General features: G+C 42.3%; 1 protein-coding gene across 1 annotated transcript in view; it reads left to right on the top strand.

The window, feature by feature from the left end:
* The first annotated feature begins 3,191 nt into the window (after positions 1 to 3,191).
* The window catches only part of EGFL6 (EGF like domain multiple 6), a 62,332-nt gene continuing 50,730 nt past the window's right edge, over positions 3,192 to 14,793 (top strand). The window contains exon 1 of the mRNA XM_021709591.1: positions 3,192 to 3,504. Coding sequence (XP_021565266.1) covers positions 3,431 to 3,504 — 74 coding nt within the window. The 5' untranslated portion in view covers positions 3,192 to 3,430. The remainder of the gene's footprint in view (positions 3,505 to 14,793) is intronic.

The following is a 14,793-nucleotide window of genomic DNA, read 5'->3' as shown; positions in this document are numbered from 1 at the left end:
AGTTCATATTTGTGGCTCTCGTCATAGGCTGTTTATTAGAATCACATACCCTAGCCATATCCCAGACATTAGACATTTCAAAGCTTCCCAAGTGATCCCAATATGCAGGTGAACTTGAGAACAACTGGTCCAGGTGATCTCTAGACTCTCGTTACCCTGTGGTTCTCAGACAAGCAGCATGGACATCACTTGGGGTCTTTTTAGTAATCGAGACTCTCAGACCTTACCCCAGACTCACACAATAAAATCTGCATTTTAACAAGATCCCCAAGTAATTTGTACTGACATTAATGTTTGAAAACACTGGCCTAGACATGCTTCCATTTACCTCTTTCTTCCAACAATGCTTTGCTTTTGGGGCTGACATTCCAATAATTTTTGGATCTCAGAACCAGGCACTGTGTGTGTCGTGTATATATATTCAGAAAGCCAAAATATTCCTTCACACCTGTTCCACACAGGTGGAAATAGATTTTTTTAAATGTAGCCCTGTAAAAGGCATGGACGATATTATGAGATTCTGATCAAAGATTGTCTTTCCTTTGTAGAATGATGAAGTAGGATCCCTGAAAGAGCAGTTACCAGGTTCCTCTTCAAAGTTAACAGCACCAGTGCAGTTATTAAAAACACCTGTCTCCACGTGGCAATTTGTATCCAACATCTTCTCACCTGGCAACACATCATTTCCAGGTTCCTTCTCTGTTGCTCACACTACTTGACAGCTCCTTTGTCCACAGCTCCCCCAGGAAACACTAGGTGAGTTGGCTGAGGAGGGTTTGACCTCCCCCAAAGTTTCCTGTTGTAATGTCCACCACCTCCTTTAAGCCTACAGAAGAGAATTAGGCTCTGACAAACAAAAAGCAGAAATAGCATAAAAACGCTGAAACTAAAGTTAGAAAGTGACAGATAAACATCAATGCAAAATGCTATTTTGTCCTTATAACTCAGAGCTAAGAAGACAGGATGGTTCCCACATTTTAGGCTAATAGTGTCTAATCAGGACTTTTTAAAATAATGGTTTATTTGGAGGAAAGGGTGATTTGGATCTGAATGTTTAGGGAGAAGTGGCATGAGCAAATACTCAATTTTTTATTCAAGTCAATTTCCAGACATGAGGTAGCCACCAAATATGGTGCACTGTTCATACCCCCCGAGGTCTTACATTTCAGTAGGACTTCCTGCAACCCTTGCCTGAGGTCTTTGGCTGAAGTCTGAGGATCAGCACCATGGTAGAAGCCTTCAGGCAATGACTGAGTGGAGGTGGTATGTAAATACCCCAGTTCCCTCACCTTTTGTTTAAGATCATTTGGAGATGTATGTCCTATGCTGGCTCTGGAGGATCCTCAGCAGCATGAAGCTCCAGTTACCCACAACAATAATTTAATATATGCCTGATACTGTCTTCTTCGCACATTAATGCCCTCACTCACCTACTCGTGTTCTCTGTAACTCCAGAACAAATTACTTGCACTCAAATCCTTGCCAAAGGGGCGGCTTGTGTAGAAACTCACATCAAGATAAATTTCATATTCCATTTTCTTTAAGATATTTGCAGATATGAAGTTCATACCTTATGCTCTTTTCTTTTAATTTTAATATTTTCAACAAATAACGTAAGTTATGGAATGAATAGGTCAATGTTTTGATGAGAGCCTTGAAGAGATAATCATTACTATTCATGAAACTCATTTGACATATTCATCTGCCAGAAAGTAAGATGAGCAAAAAGATTTATATAATAGCAGTAGAGACCAATGGGGAAGAGACCTGGTTCCCATGCCCAGTTCTGCACTTATTAGCTGTATGATCTTAGGCAAGCTGCTTAACCTCTGACTCTCAGTTTCTTGACACATCAAAAATGGGGGAAATAATGATCCCCATCTATAGTGTTGTGAATGTTCAATAAGATAATGTGTGCTAAGTGTCTTGCACTATTAGTTACGGGCAGCTCAATGGTCTAACTAGTTACTGACCAAGGATACTGAATCCATAGGGATGCCTTCAACACTAAAATAGAAGAAGCTAGTAAATATGGCTTGTGCCAATAAGAACATCTATGACAATGTAAGGCAAGAATCTGTAACAAGAATCTTCCCTATCCCTACTTCTCAAATTGTATTGTCAGAATTAAGACATATACCCATAAAAACATGAATCAAACTTCTAATCAAGACAAATCTCCTCTCCATATTCTTCTATTTTCTTTTCTCACCGGTGTTGGAGCGCTATTGTAGTGTAACAAATAATCACAATAAGCTTCAGTAGTTTGGCTAATGCTGCTGACCTTAGCTGAGCTCATTCACGTATCTGTGGGTGGATATAAGCTAGATATACACTAGGCTTTCTGAGTAGCTCTGTTTCAAGCTATAGAGCTAAAGGTTGACCAGATAGCTCTGTTCTACTTGTTCCTCATCCTCCTTGGACACCAGGCTAGCTGGTGCAAGGTCCTCTCCTGTTCATGATAGAGGCTCACATGTCTTAAGACCGAGGCTTGGCACTGGCATGCTGCAACTTCTGCTCTTATGGCATTGATCAAACAAGTCACATAGCAAGTCCAAACCATAGTGTGGGATCATAGGCTCTGCCTTCCATGAAGCCAAAGGTTGTGAATGTGAGAAGGAGAAGAAGGGATCAATCATTCATTCTACTATAACAAGTTGTCAGAACAAAGAACCCGTCAGTACCCAAATGAATTCTCTGAATTCATATAAGCATTCATGTTTCTACCATGAGTTCCTGCCCTGGTTACTATATTACAATATCGTTTGAGGTCCCACGTAAGTGAGCTGTTGCAAATGAACCTGAATGATCACTTGCCAAATAATGGGAATGCACTGGACTTAGTAACCTTCCAGCTCTAGTATCCCATGATTGGCAGTTTGTAGAAGAGAACCCGACAGAGGCTGAAAATCTAAACAGAAGTTAGATAGTTTGTCTTATGAAGCTTCAGTATTGCGTTGACTTGCCAACTAAATTCTTAAATTCTCGAGTAGAGATATCACCAAAACCTGGCCGATACCTGAAATAGACGGCAGTAGGTGGTGACTCTGACAAGCGTGAAGTGAATTGAGTCTGGGGGAAGTTTCTAGGTGAACAGAGAGCGCGGAGGATGCGCGGGTCGTCCTGGAGGCGGGTCCCAGCCAGATGTGCACGGCCCGCCCCGCCCTCCCTCGTTCACCCGGCCCGCTTCACCCACAGAGGAGCCTCGGCGCGCCTCGCCAGGGCGCCCTCAGCCCCTCCTGAAGCCGCCAGCGCCTACGCCGCGGTGTCGTCTCCCCTCTCCACCCGCAGTGACCGCTCACCAGAACTGCGGGAGGAGCAGAGACACCGAGTGGCCAAGGAGAGAGGAGGCGGCGGCCCTGCTACGCCCTGGGTCCCAGGCGGTGCCCTACCGAGGGGCACAGGCGGAGAAGCGAGGCCCGACGCGAAGATGCGGCTGCCCTGGGGCCTCGCGCTCCTGCTGCTGTTCCCCTGGGTGGCAGGTGGATTAGGGAACGCGGCCAGGTGAGTGTCTGGCTGGCGATCGGCCCCCGGCCTGAGTTCCCCCTTTGGAGCCCCGTCTCTTTGCCTGCGGTCCCTCCAGACACTCCCACGCATGTGGGTGTGTGTGCACGTGTGCCTGTGCGCGCTGAGACGCGATTGAACCAAGATGCCAGACCCAGAGCGCCCACGGAATTTCCTCACCGTTTCCTTTTGGCCGGGCTTTGCACCCAGTTAGTTCCCTTTGCATCCGAGGCGCCCCACCTGGCTGCGTCCGGCGGGTACACGAACAGGGAAGCTCTGAGCGCAGACCCGCGGGTAGTGCGGTCTCAGTGGTTTGCAGACATATATGTTGGGCGAGTGTGTGAGGGTCCATATGTGTGTCGGTGCTGTGTTCTGTGCTTGTGAGGCTTTTGTTTTCCACTTTATACGAAGGGCACCAACTGGTTGTCAGTCACAAGTTTTGCTGGGGAAGGAAGAACAAACCAAAACTGAGGACCATAAAACCTTTACAGCTCTTGGGCTGAGCCTGCGGTGCCGCTGGACTTCTCTCCTCACTGCTTTCTGATTAGGGTTGATGAACTGGAAAGAAAGGACGCGCTTGTCAAACGACAGCCGTTCTCATTCTTGCTGGGGCAATACAGAATCTGAAGCCGTTTTCTTGCTGCCCAGAAGCTTTTCTGAAACCTGGAAGTTATTTTTCCAGAGATCGGCAAAGCCGCTTAGTGAATGCGCACCCACATAGTGCTTACTGTAGACCCGGCACTGTTCTAAGCACTTTAAGATGAGTAACCCGTCTAAAGCACATAACGACTCTGTGTGAATGGCACTAATATAATCATCTCGGCGTTGTAGACGAGAAAAACGAGGAACAGAGAGGTGGAGTAGCTTTTCCAAGGCGGCACAGCCAGCAAGTGAAGGAGCCGGGATGTAACCCAGGCAATCTGACTCAGAGTCCCGGCTCTTCACCAGTGCACTATGGCAGCCTTTAGGGAAATACCCACCCCAAAACTTTCCTCGTTCCCTGCCTGTCATGTCTTGCTTTCTCCTTAGGTGTTTGCTAGAGCAGGGCTTTTCCACTGCAGGACTATTGACTTTTTGGACTGGGCTGGATAATTAATTGTTGGAGGAGGGGGAGTGTCCCGTTCAGTGTAGCATATTTAGCCGTGTCACTGGCCTCTACCCACTAGATGCCAGTAGTCACCCAGCCCCCCCGCCCCAAGTTGTGACAATGCAAAAATGTCTCAGATGGTACCCAAGGTGCCCTGGAGGGCAGAATTGCCCCCAGATGAGACCACTAAGCCATAGAAATTCTTTAGTGATGATTCCTGGAGAGATCCTCTTATTCCTGAGGATAAGAACTTTGGTTTAGTACTGACTTCTTCAAGGTGAGCCTGAGTATCTTTTTTGACTTACAGGAAAATAATCTTTCATCAGAGTCAGCCATAGTATTAAGGGATTTTGAAGTTCAAACAGAACAAACCTCAAGCCAGCTTCTTAGAATGTATGATCGCAAGTTTCAATTTCCTTTTCACGATAAAAATGTAAGCAGATGTAATTTGCTCATAATCACATTTTCCCCGAACGTTGAAGTTTCTTGTATTGCTGGAAATCCCACTTAAGAAAGCCCAAGTGCTATTTGGAGATGCGATTAATAGTTCTTTAGTGGCCGACAAACCCCCCTCCAGGAGATTCACTTTCAAAGTGCCACCAAATTAAATTAAAAGTTGAAAAGCCCCAGGATAAAGCAAAGAATATTAAACTGGAGAATCCATGTCAGGAGTCTGCAGTTCTGCTGTTTTCAAGATGCGAACTCTTGTTTCTCTACACGGTATCAGGCTCATGAGTTGGTGTGTTTATTATCTGCTCAACATGCCTGAAAATGTTAAGCGGTCGGTTCTTCAGGAATGCCCAGGACCCATGTTTAATCAGCTCCAGACCTCACATTACAGATGTCACATATACAAAGAAGGCAAGGCACCCATTGCAGAAAAATGTGCCTACTGGTTATTTCCTGGGATTTCACAATTTACAGTAAAAACTGTGACTTCTATATAGCGATTTTCTAACATAAGCACCAGTTGTTTTATTATTTTATTTTATTTTATTTTATTTTATTTTTAGTTGGAGTCTCACTCTGTCTCCTAAGCTGAAGTGCAGTGGCACGATCATGGCTCACTGCAGTCACTACTTCCTGGGCTCAGGCAATCTTACCATCTCAACCTCTCGAGTAGCTGGGACTACAGACAGGCATGTGCCACCATGCCTGGCTAATTTTTTGATTTTTTTTTCTTGTAGAGGCAAGTTGTTGCTATGTTGCCCAGGATGGTCTTGAACTCCTAGGTTCAATGAATCTTCTTGCCCCAGCCTCTCAAAGTGCTGGGATTATAGATATTAGCCACTGCACCTGGCCAGTTATTTTTAATTGAAACACAGCACCATGATTTTATGACCTAGAAAATTATATGCCTCTTAAACGATGCTTGGTGCATAGCAGACAATTAACATTCATCAGATGAATAAATCATTAGCTGCATGCTTGCACCTTAAGCATCAGAATTTGGTTTGCCTTATATTTTTATGCCCTTTGGGCACTGAAACTATTTAGATGCTGTAGACCTTCTCCATCCGATTTAGCAAAGATGGTAGCCAGTAGCCCAGGTAGCTATCATGTACCTGAAATGTGGCCAGACCAAGTGAAGTGGTGCTGTAAGTGTAAAATACAGAGCGGATTTTCAAGACATATTAAAAAAAAGAACAGGAGATATCTCACTCATTATTAACACTGACCATGTTAAAATGGTAATGTGGATATGCTGCATTAGATAAAATTGTTATTAAAATGAATGTTACCTGTTTCATTGACTTTTTTTTTTTTTGAATCGGAGTCTCACTCTGTTACCCAGACTGGAGTGCAGTGGCATGCTCACGGTGACCACAGCCTCGGCCTGCTGGGTTCAGGCAATCCTTCTGCCTCAGCTTTCCAAGTAGCTGGAACTACAAGCATGTGCCACCACGTCCGGCTAATTTTTTGATTTATTGTTGAGACCATAACCCACCAAGTTGCCCAGGCTGGTCTTGAATCCCTGGGTTCAGGCAATCCTCTCACCTCTGCCTCCCAAAGTGCTAAGATTACAGGCATGAGCTACCATGCCCAGTTCTTTTACATTTTAAAAATGTGGCTACTAGAAATTTGTAATGCCCTATGTGACTATTTCTATTGGACCGTGCTAGTCTAGAACATTTGTTGATCTGAAATCTACATCGAGCTCTAGGTCCCAACACTGGGATCCTCTCACCTTGAACACATAAGATAAATATGTTATTAACTTTCCTATTTGGATATTAAAGTTTGGAGCAACTCTCTATTTATAACATATTCCTGTTATAAATGTTTTCTCTATTAAATTCAAGTAAAAATAAAGTGAGAGATGAGGGAACAATTGAGTTCTTGCCAAGAGGGCACACTCATGGAGAGAGGTCTGCTCACTGCAGACTATGCGCCTTGTGGAAAATTGATTCTCCTCAGAACCCTGGTAGTAGAGTGCCACTATAACAATTTACCACAGACTTCATGGCTTAAAACACCACAAGTTTATTGTCTTTCAGTTGTGAAGACCAAACTAATCAGTCTTATGGGGCAAATTTAAGATATTGGCAGGGCTGGTTCCTTCTGGAAGCTCCAGGGGAGAATCTGTCTCTTGTTTCTTCCAGCTTCTAGAGGCTGCCAGCAATCTTTGGTTCATGGCCGCATCACTCCAATCTCTCTCTCTCTCTCTGTCTCTCTCTCTCTCTCTCTTTGCCACCTTGCCTTCTCTATGACTCTTCCTTGTCTTCCTCCCTCTAAGAAGAACCCCTGTGATTATATCAGGCCTATTTGGATAATCCAGAAATCTTCTTATCTCAAGATTTTTAACTTGATCACATCTGCAAAATCTCTTTTGCCAAATAAGGAAGTATCACAGGTTCCAGGGATTGGGATGTGAACCTTTTGGGGGAGGGAAAAGAAGTGTCATAAAAATAAATTATCATAGTCTGGCACAGTGTGGCTCATGCCTATAATCCCAGTACTTTGGGAGACTGAGGCAAAAGGATTGCTTGAGCCTAAGAGCGTGAGACCCGCTTGGACAAAATAGTGAAACTTCATTTCTATAAAAAAATAAAAACAAATAGCTGAGCTTGGTTGCATGTGCCTGTATTCCCAGCTACTCCAGAGATTGAGGTGGAGGGATTGCCTGAACCCAGAAGGTTGAGGCTGTGGTGATCCATGATCCTGCCACTGCACTCCAGCCTGGGTGACAGAGGGAGACTCTGACTCAAAAACAAATAAACAAAAAAAGTTACTACTATGACTTGATGCTGCTGGGGAATTATGGGGATAGTGAGATGAGCCTCCAAGTTATCCCTCCTAAAGACAAGGGAGCTAGGGTATTTATATTCCCATCAGTCATGGGCTGTGTGTTTCTGGGGAGGGCACTGTTCAGCCTTTCACAGGAAACCTGAGCTGTGAGTCTGTTCTTGTTTTTATGGGCTAGATTTTCTCTTTAAACATGATTTTGGTGATTTTTGAATGATTGGCATATCATTTATTTCCTTATTCTTAAAACCATAATTTGTGAGAATATGCCCAAAACTCGAGAGCTGAGTATTTATGGGAAATAATAGCCATGAAATATCTAATTACAACTAGAAATCACTTCTGAGGCTGGACACGGTGGCTTATGCCTGTAATCCCAGTATTTTGGGAGGCTGAAGTGGGAGTATCACTTGAGCCCAGGAGTTCGAGACTATCCTAGGTTACATAGCAAGACCTTGTCTCTGCAAAATAAATAAATAAATAAATCAGCTGGGTATGGTGGCACTCGCTTGTAGTCCCAACTTCTCAGGATGCTACGGCAGAAGGATCATCTGAGCCAAGGAGGTTGATACTGAGACTATGGTGAGTTGTGATTGTGCCACAGTACTCCAGTCTGAGCAACAAAGTGAGATCCTGACTAAAAAAAATAAAAAAGAAAGAAATCACTTCTGAGTAGCCTTATTCCAATAGTCTCATTGGCTTAGAAGGTGTTAAAGTCCTATTTGTATGTAATTTTATGCATAAATTAAAGTTATATAAACATTACAATGAGAGTAAGTATATTATCTAATCATCATAAATCAGATTGGTATTTAATAAATATTGTTGAGACCCTACTATGTGGCATCTCTTTTCAATGTTATTTCAATCAATATTCTCAATAACTCTAAGAAATAAGTATTGTGCTCATTTGACAAACAAGAGAATGGAGAAACTTGAAGAAATTAGGTGATTTCTCATGAATTGTATTTGACTTTGTCTTCTGCTCTATGAACAGTGAAGTTCCACTATTCTCAAATTTATTCCCTCAAAAAAATTGACTACAGAAAAGCTGACATTTTTACAAAGTGCTTTCTCACAAATGATCACCAGTGATCTTATTTAGCTTGACTCAAGTTCAGCACAATTAAGGGACATGTGTAGAATAAGTGCTCCACCCTCACAATTCTACCACCTTGCTCTCTAAGTTTGCATTCTCTCAGAAACGTACTCTGTGGCTAGTTTTTTTTTTTGGAGGTAGCCTTAAGGAATTCTGGTAGGGAAGTAAAGAAGTGGGACAGAGAAGGGAAAGAAGTATTACAAAGGTAAATTACCACTGTGACTTGATCCTGCTGGGGAATTCTAGGGGACAGTAGGACATGAGCCACTAAATTATCCCTCCTAAAGACACAGGAGCTAGGGTATTTATTCTTCCAGCAGTCACTGGTTGAGTATTTCTGGGACAGAGGTTTTGACACTTTCGGCCTACTGTGCACATATTCAGAACTGGCTCCTGCCAAGAGAAAAACCTCTCCAGCATCAGGAGATGAGTCTGGTCATGTACCACAATGTACCAACCATGATTTGCCATTGACCTATCTCACTAGGTGATATGGGCTGAATTATGACCCTCAAAATTCGTATGTTGGAATCCTAACCCCCAGTACCTCAGAATGTGACTGTATTTGGTGATGGGGTCATTAAAGAGGTAATTAAATTAAAATGAGGTCATTGTGGTGGGCCCTTATCTAACAGGACTGGTGTCCTTATAAAAAGAGGAGATTAGGTCACAGACACAGTAAAAACCATGTTGTGGACACAGGGAGAAGATAACCATTGACAAGCCAAGAAGAGAGGCCTCAGAGGAAATCAACCCTGCCAATACCTTGTTCGTGGACTTCCAGCCTCCAGAACTGTGAGAGAATAAAATTCTATTGTTTAAGCCACCCAGTGTGTTATACTTTGTATACAGCCCTAGCAAACTAATATATAAGGTAAGCTCAGAAACCTCATAATACTAAAGAACAAAAGTTCACATAATCTTTATTTTCAGTTGAATGCAAACTGAAAACTGGGCCTCACAAACATCTGACATCAGGGCTTTTAAGCAGGAAAATGTCAGATTGGGAATAACAAGTTTGTAGTAGCTAGGGAACATAGCAACATTGTTTCTTGATCCTTCAAAATTGGCTGCAAATGCCAGGAAACCCAAATATTCTTGGCTTATACAAGATAGAAAAGTGTTTCTCTCTCACGGAGACTGGGTAGTTGGGCTGGTATGGCTCTTCATAAAGTCAAGGACGCAGGTGCTGCCATCTTCCAGCTCCACCAGAAGGCCCTCCTCTCGTGGCCTAAGATGGCTTCTTGAGCTCTCGCCCAGCAAACACGTCCAAATTCCAGTCAATAAGAGGAAATTAATGAAGAATATTATCCTCCCTTTTCAGTCACATTCTAGAAATCTTGCACGTGGCACTTCTGCTTACATCCCAATGACCAGAACTTAGTTACATTGCCACATGTAACTGAAGTGAAGGTTGGAGAATGTAGTCTATATTCTGAGTGGCTATGTAATAGGGGTCTTATATTTTTTTAAAAAGAAAGGGACAACACATATTGGGGTCCCGCTGGCAATGTTGACCATGTGTAAATTACAGATCACATCTCCAATTTTGTAGATGAGTAAACTGAATTTTGAAAGATGAGATTAAGTACTTTGCCCAGAATCCCAATTGAACAAGTGGAAGTTAAAGGCCATGGTGTTCCCCAAGGATAATTAAATCACTTTCCATCAAATATTTTGCCCAGAGAGTGCAGTAGTACTTCCAGTTTTATCAGTTAACCTTACTGGGTCCCAGTGTATCAGTTTCAGTAACTAATTTGTTTTAAATCTGAAAGTCTTGTTGATAAAAAAGAATCTAAAGAATGTTAAAATTAATTCAGTCCAATTAAACATTAACTAAATAGTTGACATGCCCAAGCATTCCCTTAAATACCAGGGATACATATCTATCTGCTGCCCCCACTAGACAACACGTAGGGAGAGCAAAATCTCTCTTTTTGTTTTTTGGCCAGGAGGCCAGGAAGGAGGGAAATAAATCCAACTGCTAGCCCAGTGCCTGGCACACAGTAGATGTTGAATAAAAAATTTGGTGAATAAATGAATGACCAAGAAAGGGGGATGGAGAGGCAAATAATGTTATATATAAATACATATATGTATAAATAATATATATGTATTTGTATATACACAGTATAGCATTCAAAAGAATGCATATATATATATGTTTAGTTTATGTGTACATATAAACATATCAAATATCCCACAGAACATACATAAGAGAGAAATTGAGTCTCCTTGAGACAGTCAGGGAAAACTGAAGATAGGGGCTTACATTTCAACTGTCCTATGGAGCAAATGTGAGTCTACCTGCTATAAAACACAGAGGAGAATGCAAGTATTTCAGCGTTTGATTCCTAGTAGATACTTCATAATAGTAAATGAATGAATGGATAGATACATACCTGCAAAAAGAATGCATAAGGAAGGCATCGACCCAAGAAACAGAGCGTGAACTGGCCATCATCTTAGGTCATGAGCCCAGTGGCTGCCAAGAGGCAAAGAAGGCAGGCTTGAACCAGGCTCTGAGGAGCCTAGTACGTTGAGCCAAGGAGTTTAGACTTTGTTCTGAGAGTAATAGAAAGCAAAGCAGGCTATTGCAAGCTCTGCATTCTTTAAAGCTAACACAGTTGTAACTAATTCACACATAAAATTATGACACAATTGTGGAGAATTATCATTAAGGTAATAAGCCATTGTTTAGCTTAATTGGCAGCATTTTTCTTTTTTGAATATACATAATAGTGTGCTTATAATCTGTGGTATCTCAAATTTAATGAACACAAGTACAAAATTAAAACTCAAAATACCACAGCAAAAAATAGCATCAAAGCAACAAATATCAGCAAAAGTCATCACCTTGCTCTTCAGTATTTCTTCTGCTTGGTTTCTGGACATTACATATATTAACTAATTGTGTACAACAACATACTTCAAAACATAGTGACTTAAAACAACGTTTATTATCTCACACATTTTCTATGAATCAGGTATTCAGGAGTAACTTAGATGGAAGGCACTTGGGATTTTTTTTAGACATTTTCTTTAGAGCAGTTTTAGGTTCACTGCAAAGGGCTTGCAGTTTTTTTACAAGGTTGCAGTCAAGGTGTTTATCAATGCCATAGTCATTTAATGGTTTGACTCTGGGTGGAGGATCTGTTCTAAGATGGTACGCTCACATGGCTGTTGGCAGGAGGGCTCAGGTCTCTCCATATGGACCTTTATTGGGCCGCTTGAGTATCCTCACATGTCAGCTGAATTCTCCCATAGTAACTAATCCAAGAGAAAGAACAAGGAGGAGGCTACCATGCCTTCTGTGTTCTAATTTCAGAAGTTACCCTACACCCCTCGCACAATATTCTTTGTTAGATGAAAGTCACTAAGTACAGCCCAATACAAGGGGTAAGGAATTAAGCTTTGCCTTCTGAAAGCAGGGTATCAAAGAATTTGTGGACATACGAGGGGGGAACCCCCCCAAATGGAATTTATTTATTAAAAATTGTGTATTTATTCTTAAATGTTTAAACTTCAGTCATCTTCAAAGTACTCTTCGTTGGATGCAATACACCTATAGAGACACTTTTTCCACCACTAAAAACTGTTTTTGGACTCGTAAATTTTGATGCCTTTTAGGGCAGGTGAGCTTGTAAATCACCCATCATGAAGTGGGCAAATGCGTTCAAAGAATCTGTGAAAAAATTCAGTGAAGCCGAACACAGCCTTCCCCAACAATGTGAGCTGGTACACTGATGCTGATGGGTTCCTAGAACACTTACATAGTAGGGGAAGCCTGTCCTACAAAAGATAATTCCAAGGTTTTTTAGGTCCCCGTCCCTCATATTTTAAAACCATCATATCACACATTCTGGTTTACCTTCTCCCACAACGGTTACTCCTTCTCAGCCTCCTTACCAGCCTCCTTTCTTCTACAGGATTTAAAATGCTGAATTTCCACAGAGATTAGTCTCTGACCCTATTTTCTTCCTTATCTGTACTCTCCAGTCCCACCACTTTGAATGCCATCTCTATGTAGATGACTTCAAAAGGTGAATCTCAAGCCCCAGCCTTTCTGGTGCATTCTTGACCTAGCCATCAGGATGTCATACTGAGCTTAAGACATCCAAGAGTGAACTTTTGATCATTTCTCCAGAACTCGCTTCCCCACACTTCACTCCTTCTCCCCATCCCAGAATAAGCATCATCCAAACTGGCTCAAGCCAAAAACCTGGGCATCATTTTTGATGAGAGGCTCTTCCTCCCTACTTGCATTAATCTGGTACTAAGTACTGTTACAGATTATGTCTCAAATTCATCTTCTTCCCTCCACCCCTTGCTTCCCCCACCTACAACCACCCAGCTGCATCACCATCATTTCTCATCTGAGCCACCATAGTAGCTTCTCTTTGCTTCTTCTTTTGTCCCCTCCCATCCACACTTCACAGTGTTTTTAAAATTCAAATCAGACGATGTCAGCTCTTTTTTTTTTTTTTTGAGTTGGAGTCTCACTCGGTCGCCCAGACTGGAGTGCAGTGGCCGCTCCCGGCCACCGCAGCCTCGACCTGCTGGGCTCTGGCGATCCTTCTGCCTCAGCCTTCCGAGTAGCCGGAATTACAGGCTCGCGCTACCACGCCCGGCTGATTTTTTGATTTATTGTAGAGATGAGGTCTCGCTGCCCAGGCGGGTCTCGAACCCACAGGCTCAGGCAATCCACTCACCTCAGCCTCCCAAAGGCGCGGGATTACAGGCTGAGCCATCGAACCCGGCTAGCTCTTTTCTTAAAACCTTTCAGTGACTGTCCACCAGATGAAGAATTAAATTCATTCTCCTTAAAATGGCATAAAAGGCCTTTCTTGATCTAGCCTTTGTCTACTTCTCTAACTCCGTCTGATATCATTCTCTCCCATGCTCACTATGAATGAATGAATAAATGAGATGGAGAATAAATGTAGCTGTCTCGATCACACTTGCTTTATTGACTGCCTTCCTTTTCTTGCGTAACTTCTCCACTCCTTTATTGATGTTCCCTCCACCTCCTAAATAAACCACTTGCACTCAAATCCTTGTCTCATGGTCTGTTTCTGGGGGAGCTCAAACTAAGACATTCCTCAACCTCAATCTTCGCATAGCTCTTGAACTTGGAAGCTAAGTGACAGAAAGAGAAGAAGCAATAGAAAGTTCCAAGTTTTGCTTGAGGTTTACTACTTTCCCTACCAGTCACGTATAGGAGAACTTGACAGCCTGGGCCAGTTTTTTTTTTAAACCAGCCTTTTAAACCTCTACATATCCAGAAAGGTAAGATGTCTTAGGGTATCCATAGACCTGTTGGACTTGAACTCTGTTTCTTGAAAATGGGTGAAAACCTATAATTAATTTTAACTAGTTAGGTACAGTGAACTTGCTTGGGAGCTATGATTAAAACAAAACAAAACAAAAATCAACAACACACCCTCGTGGCTGGACCTTGTTATTCCTATTTAGAAAAACGTTTATTTCATTTGTATGGCAATACTTAAATGTATTTAAACATCAGTAAAAGAGGTTAAACTTCTCGATTTGTCTTGGAGGATATCATGAAGTTTCCTGGAGCCTGACCATAAACAAGCATACTAAGAATTCTGGCACAGTATAATTTTGCAGAAAATAAAGGATCCTATGAAGAAATACTATACTACTTACAGTCTCTGGAATGTTTTTAAATTAACTTCAGCTGTGGAGATGGTGATTTTCTGATTAATTTGATCAATGTAGACAGCAAGCTGTATAATGCGTTAAAGAGACTCTGGGCAACTCAGCGTTTAGCTCAGACTCCCACAGCCCGAGGCTTCCTCTCCACAGAGACTTGCTCACCTACATTAATACT

Source organism: Carlito syrichta, unplaced genomic scaffold, assembly GCF_000164805.1.
Source record: "Carlito syrichta isolate Samal-C Ts95f unplaced genomic scaffold, Tarsius_syrichta-2.0.1 Scaffold71963, whole genome shotgun sequence".
In the NCBI taxonomy this organism is placed as follows: Eukaryota; Metazoa; Chordata; class Mammalia; order Primates; family Tarsiidae; genus Carlito; species Carlito syrichta.
The sequence above is the reverse complement of the archived record's forward strand: the minus strand, read 5'-3'. Positions and strand labels throughout refer to the sequence as shown.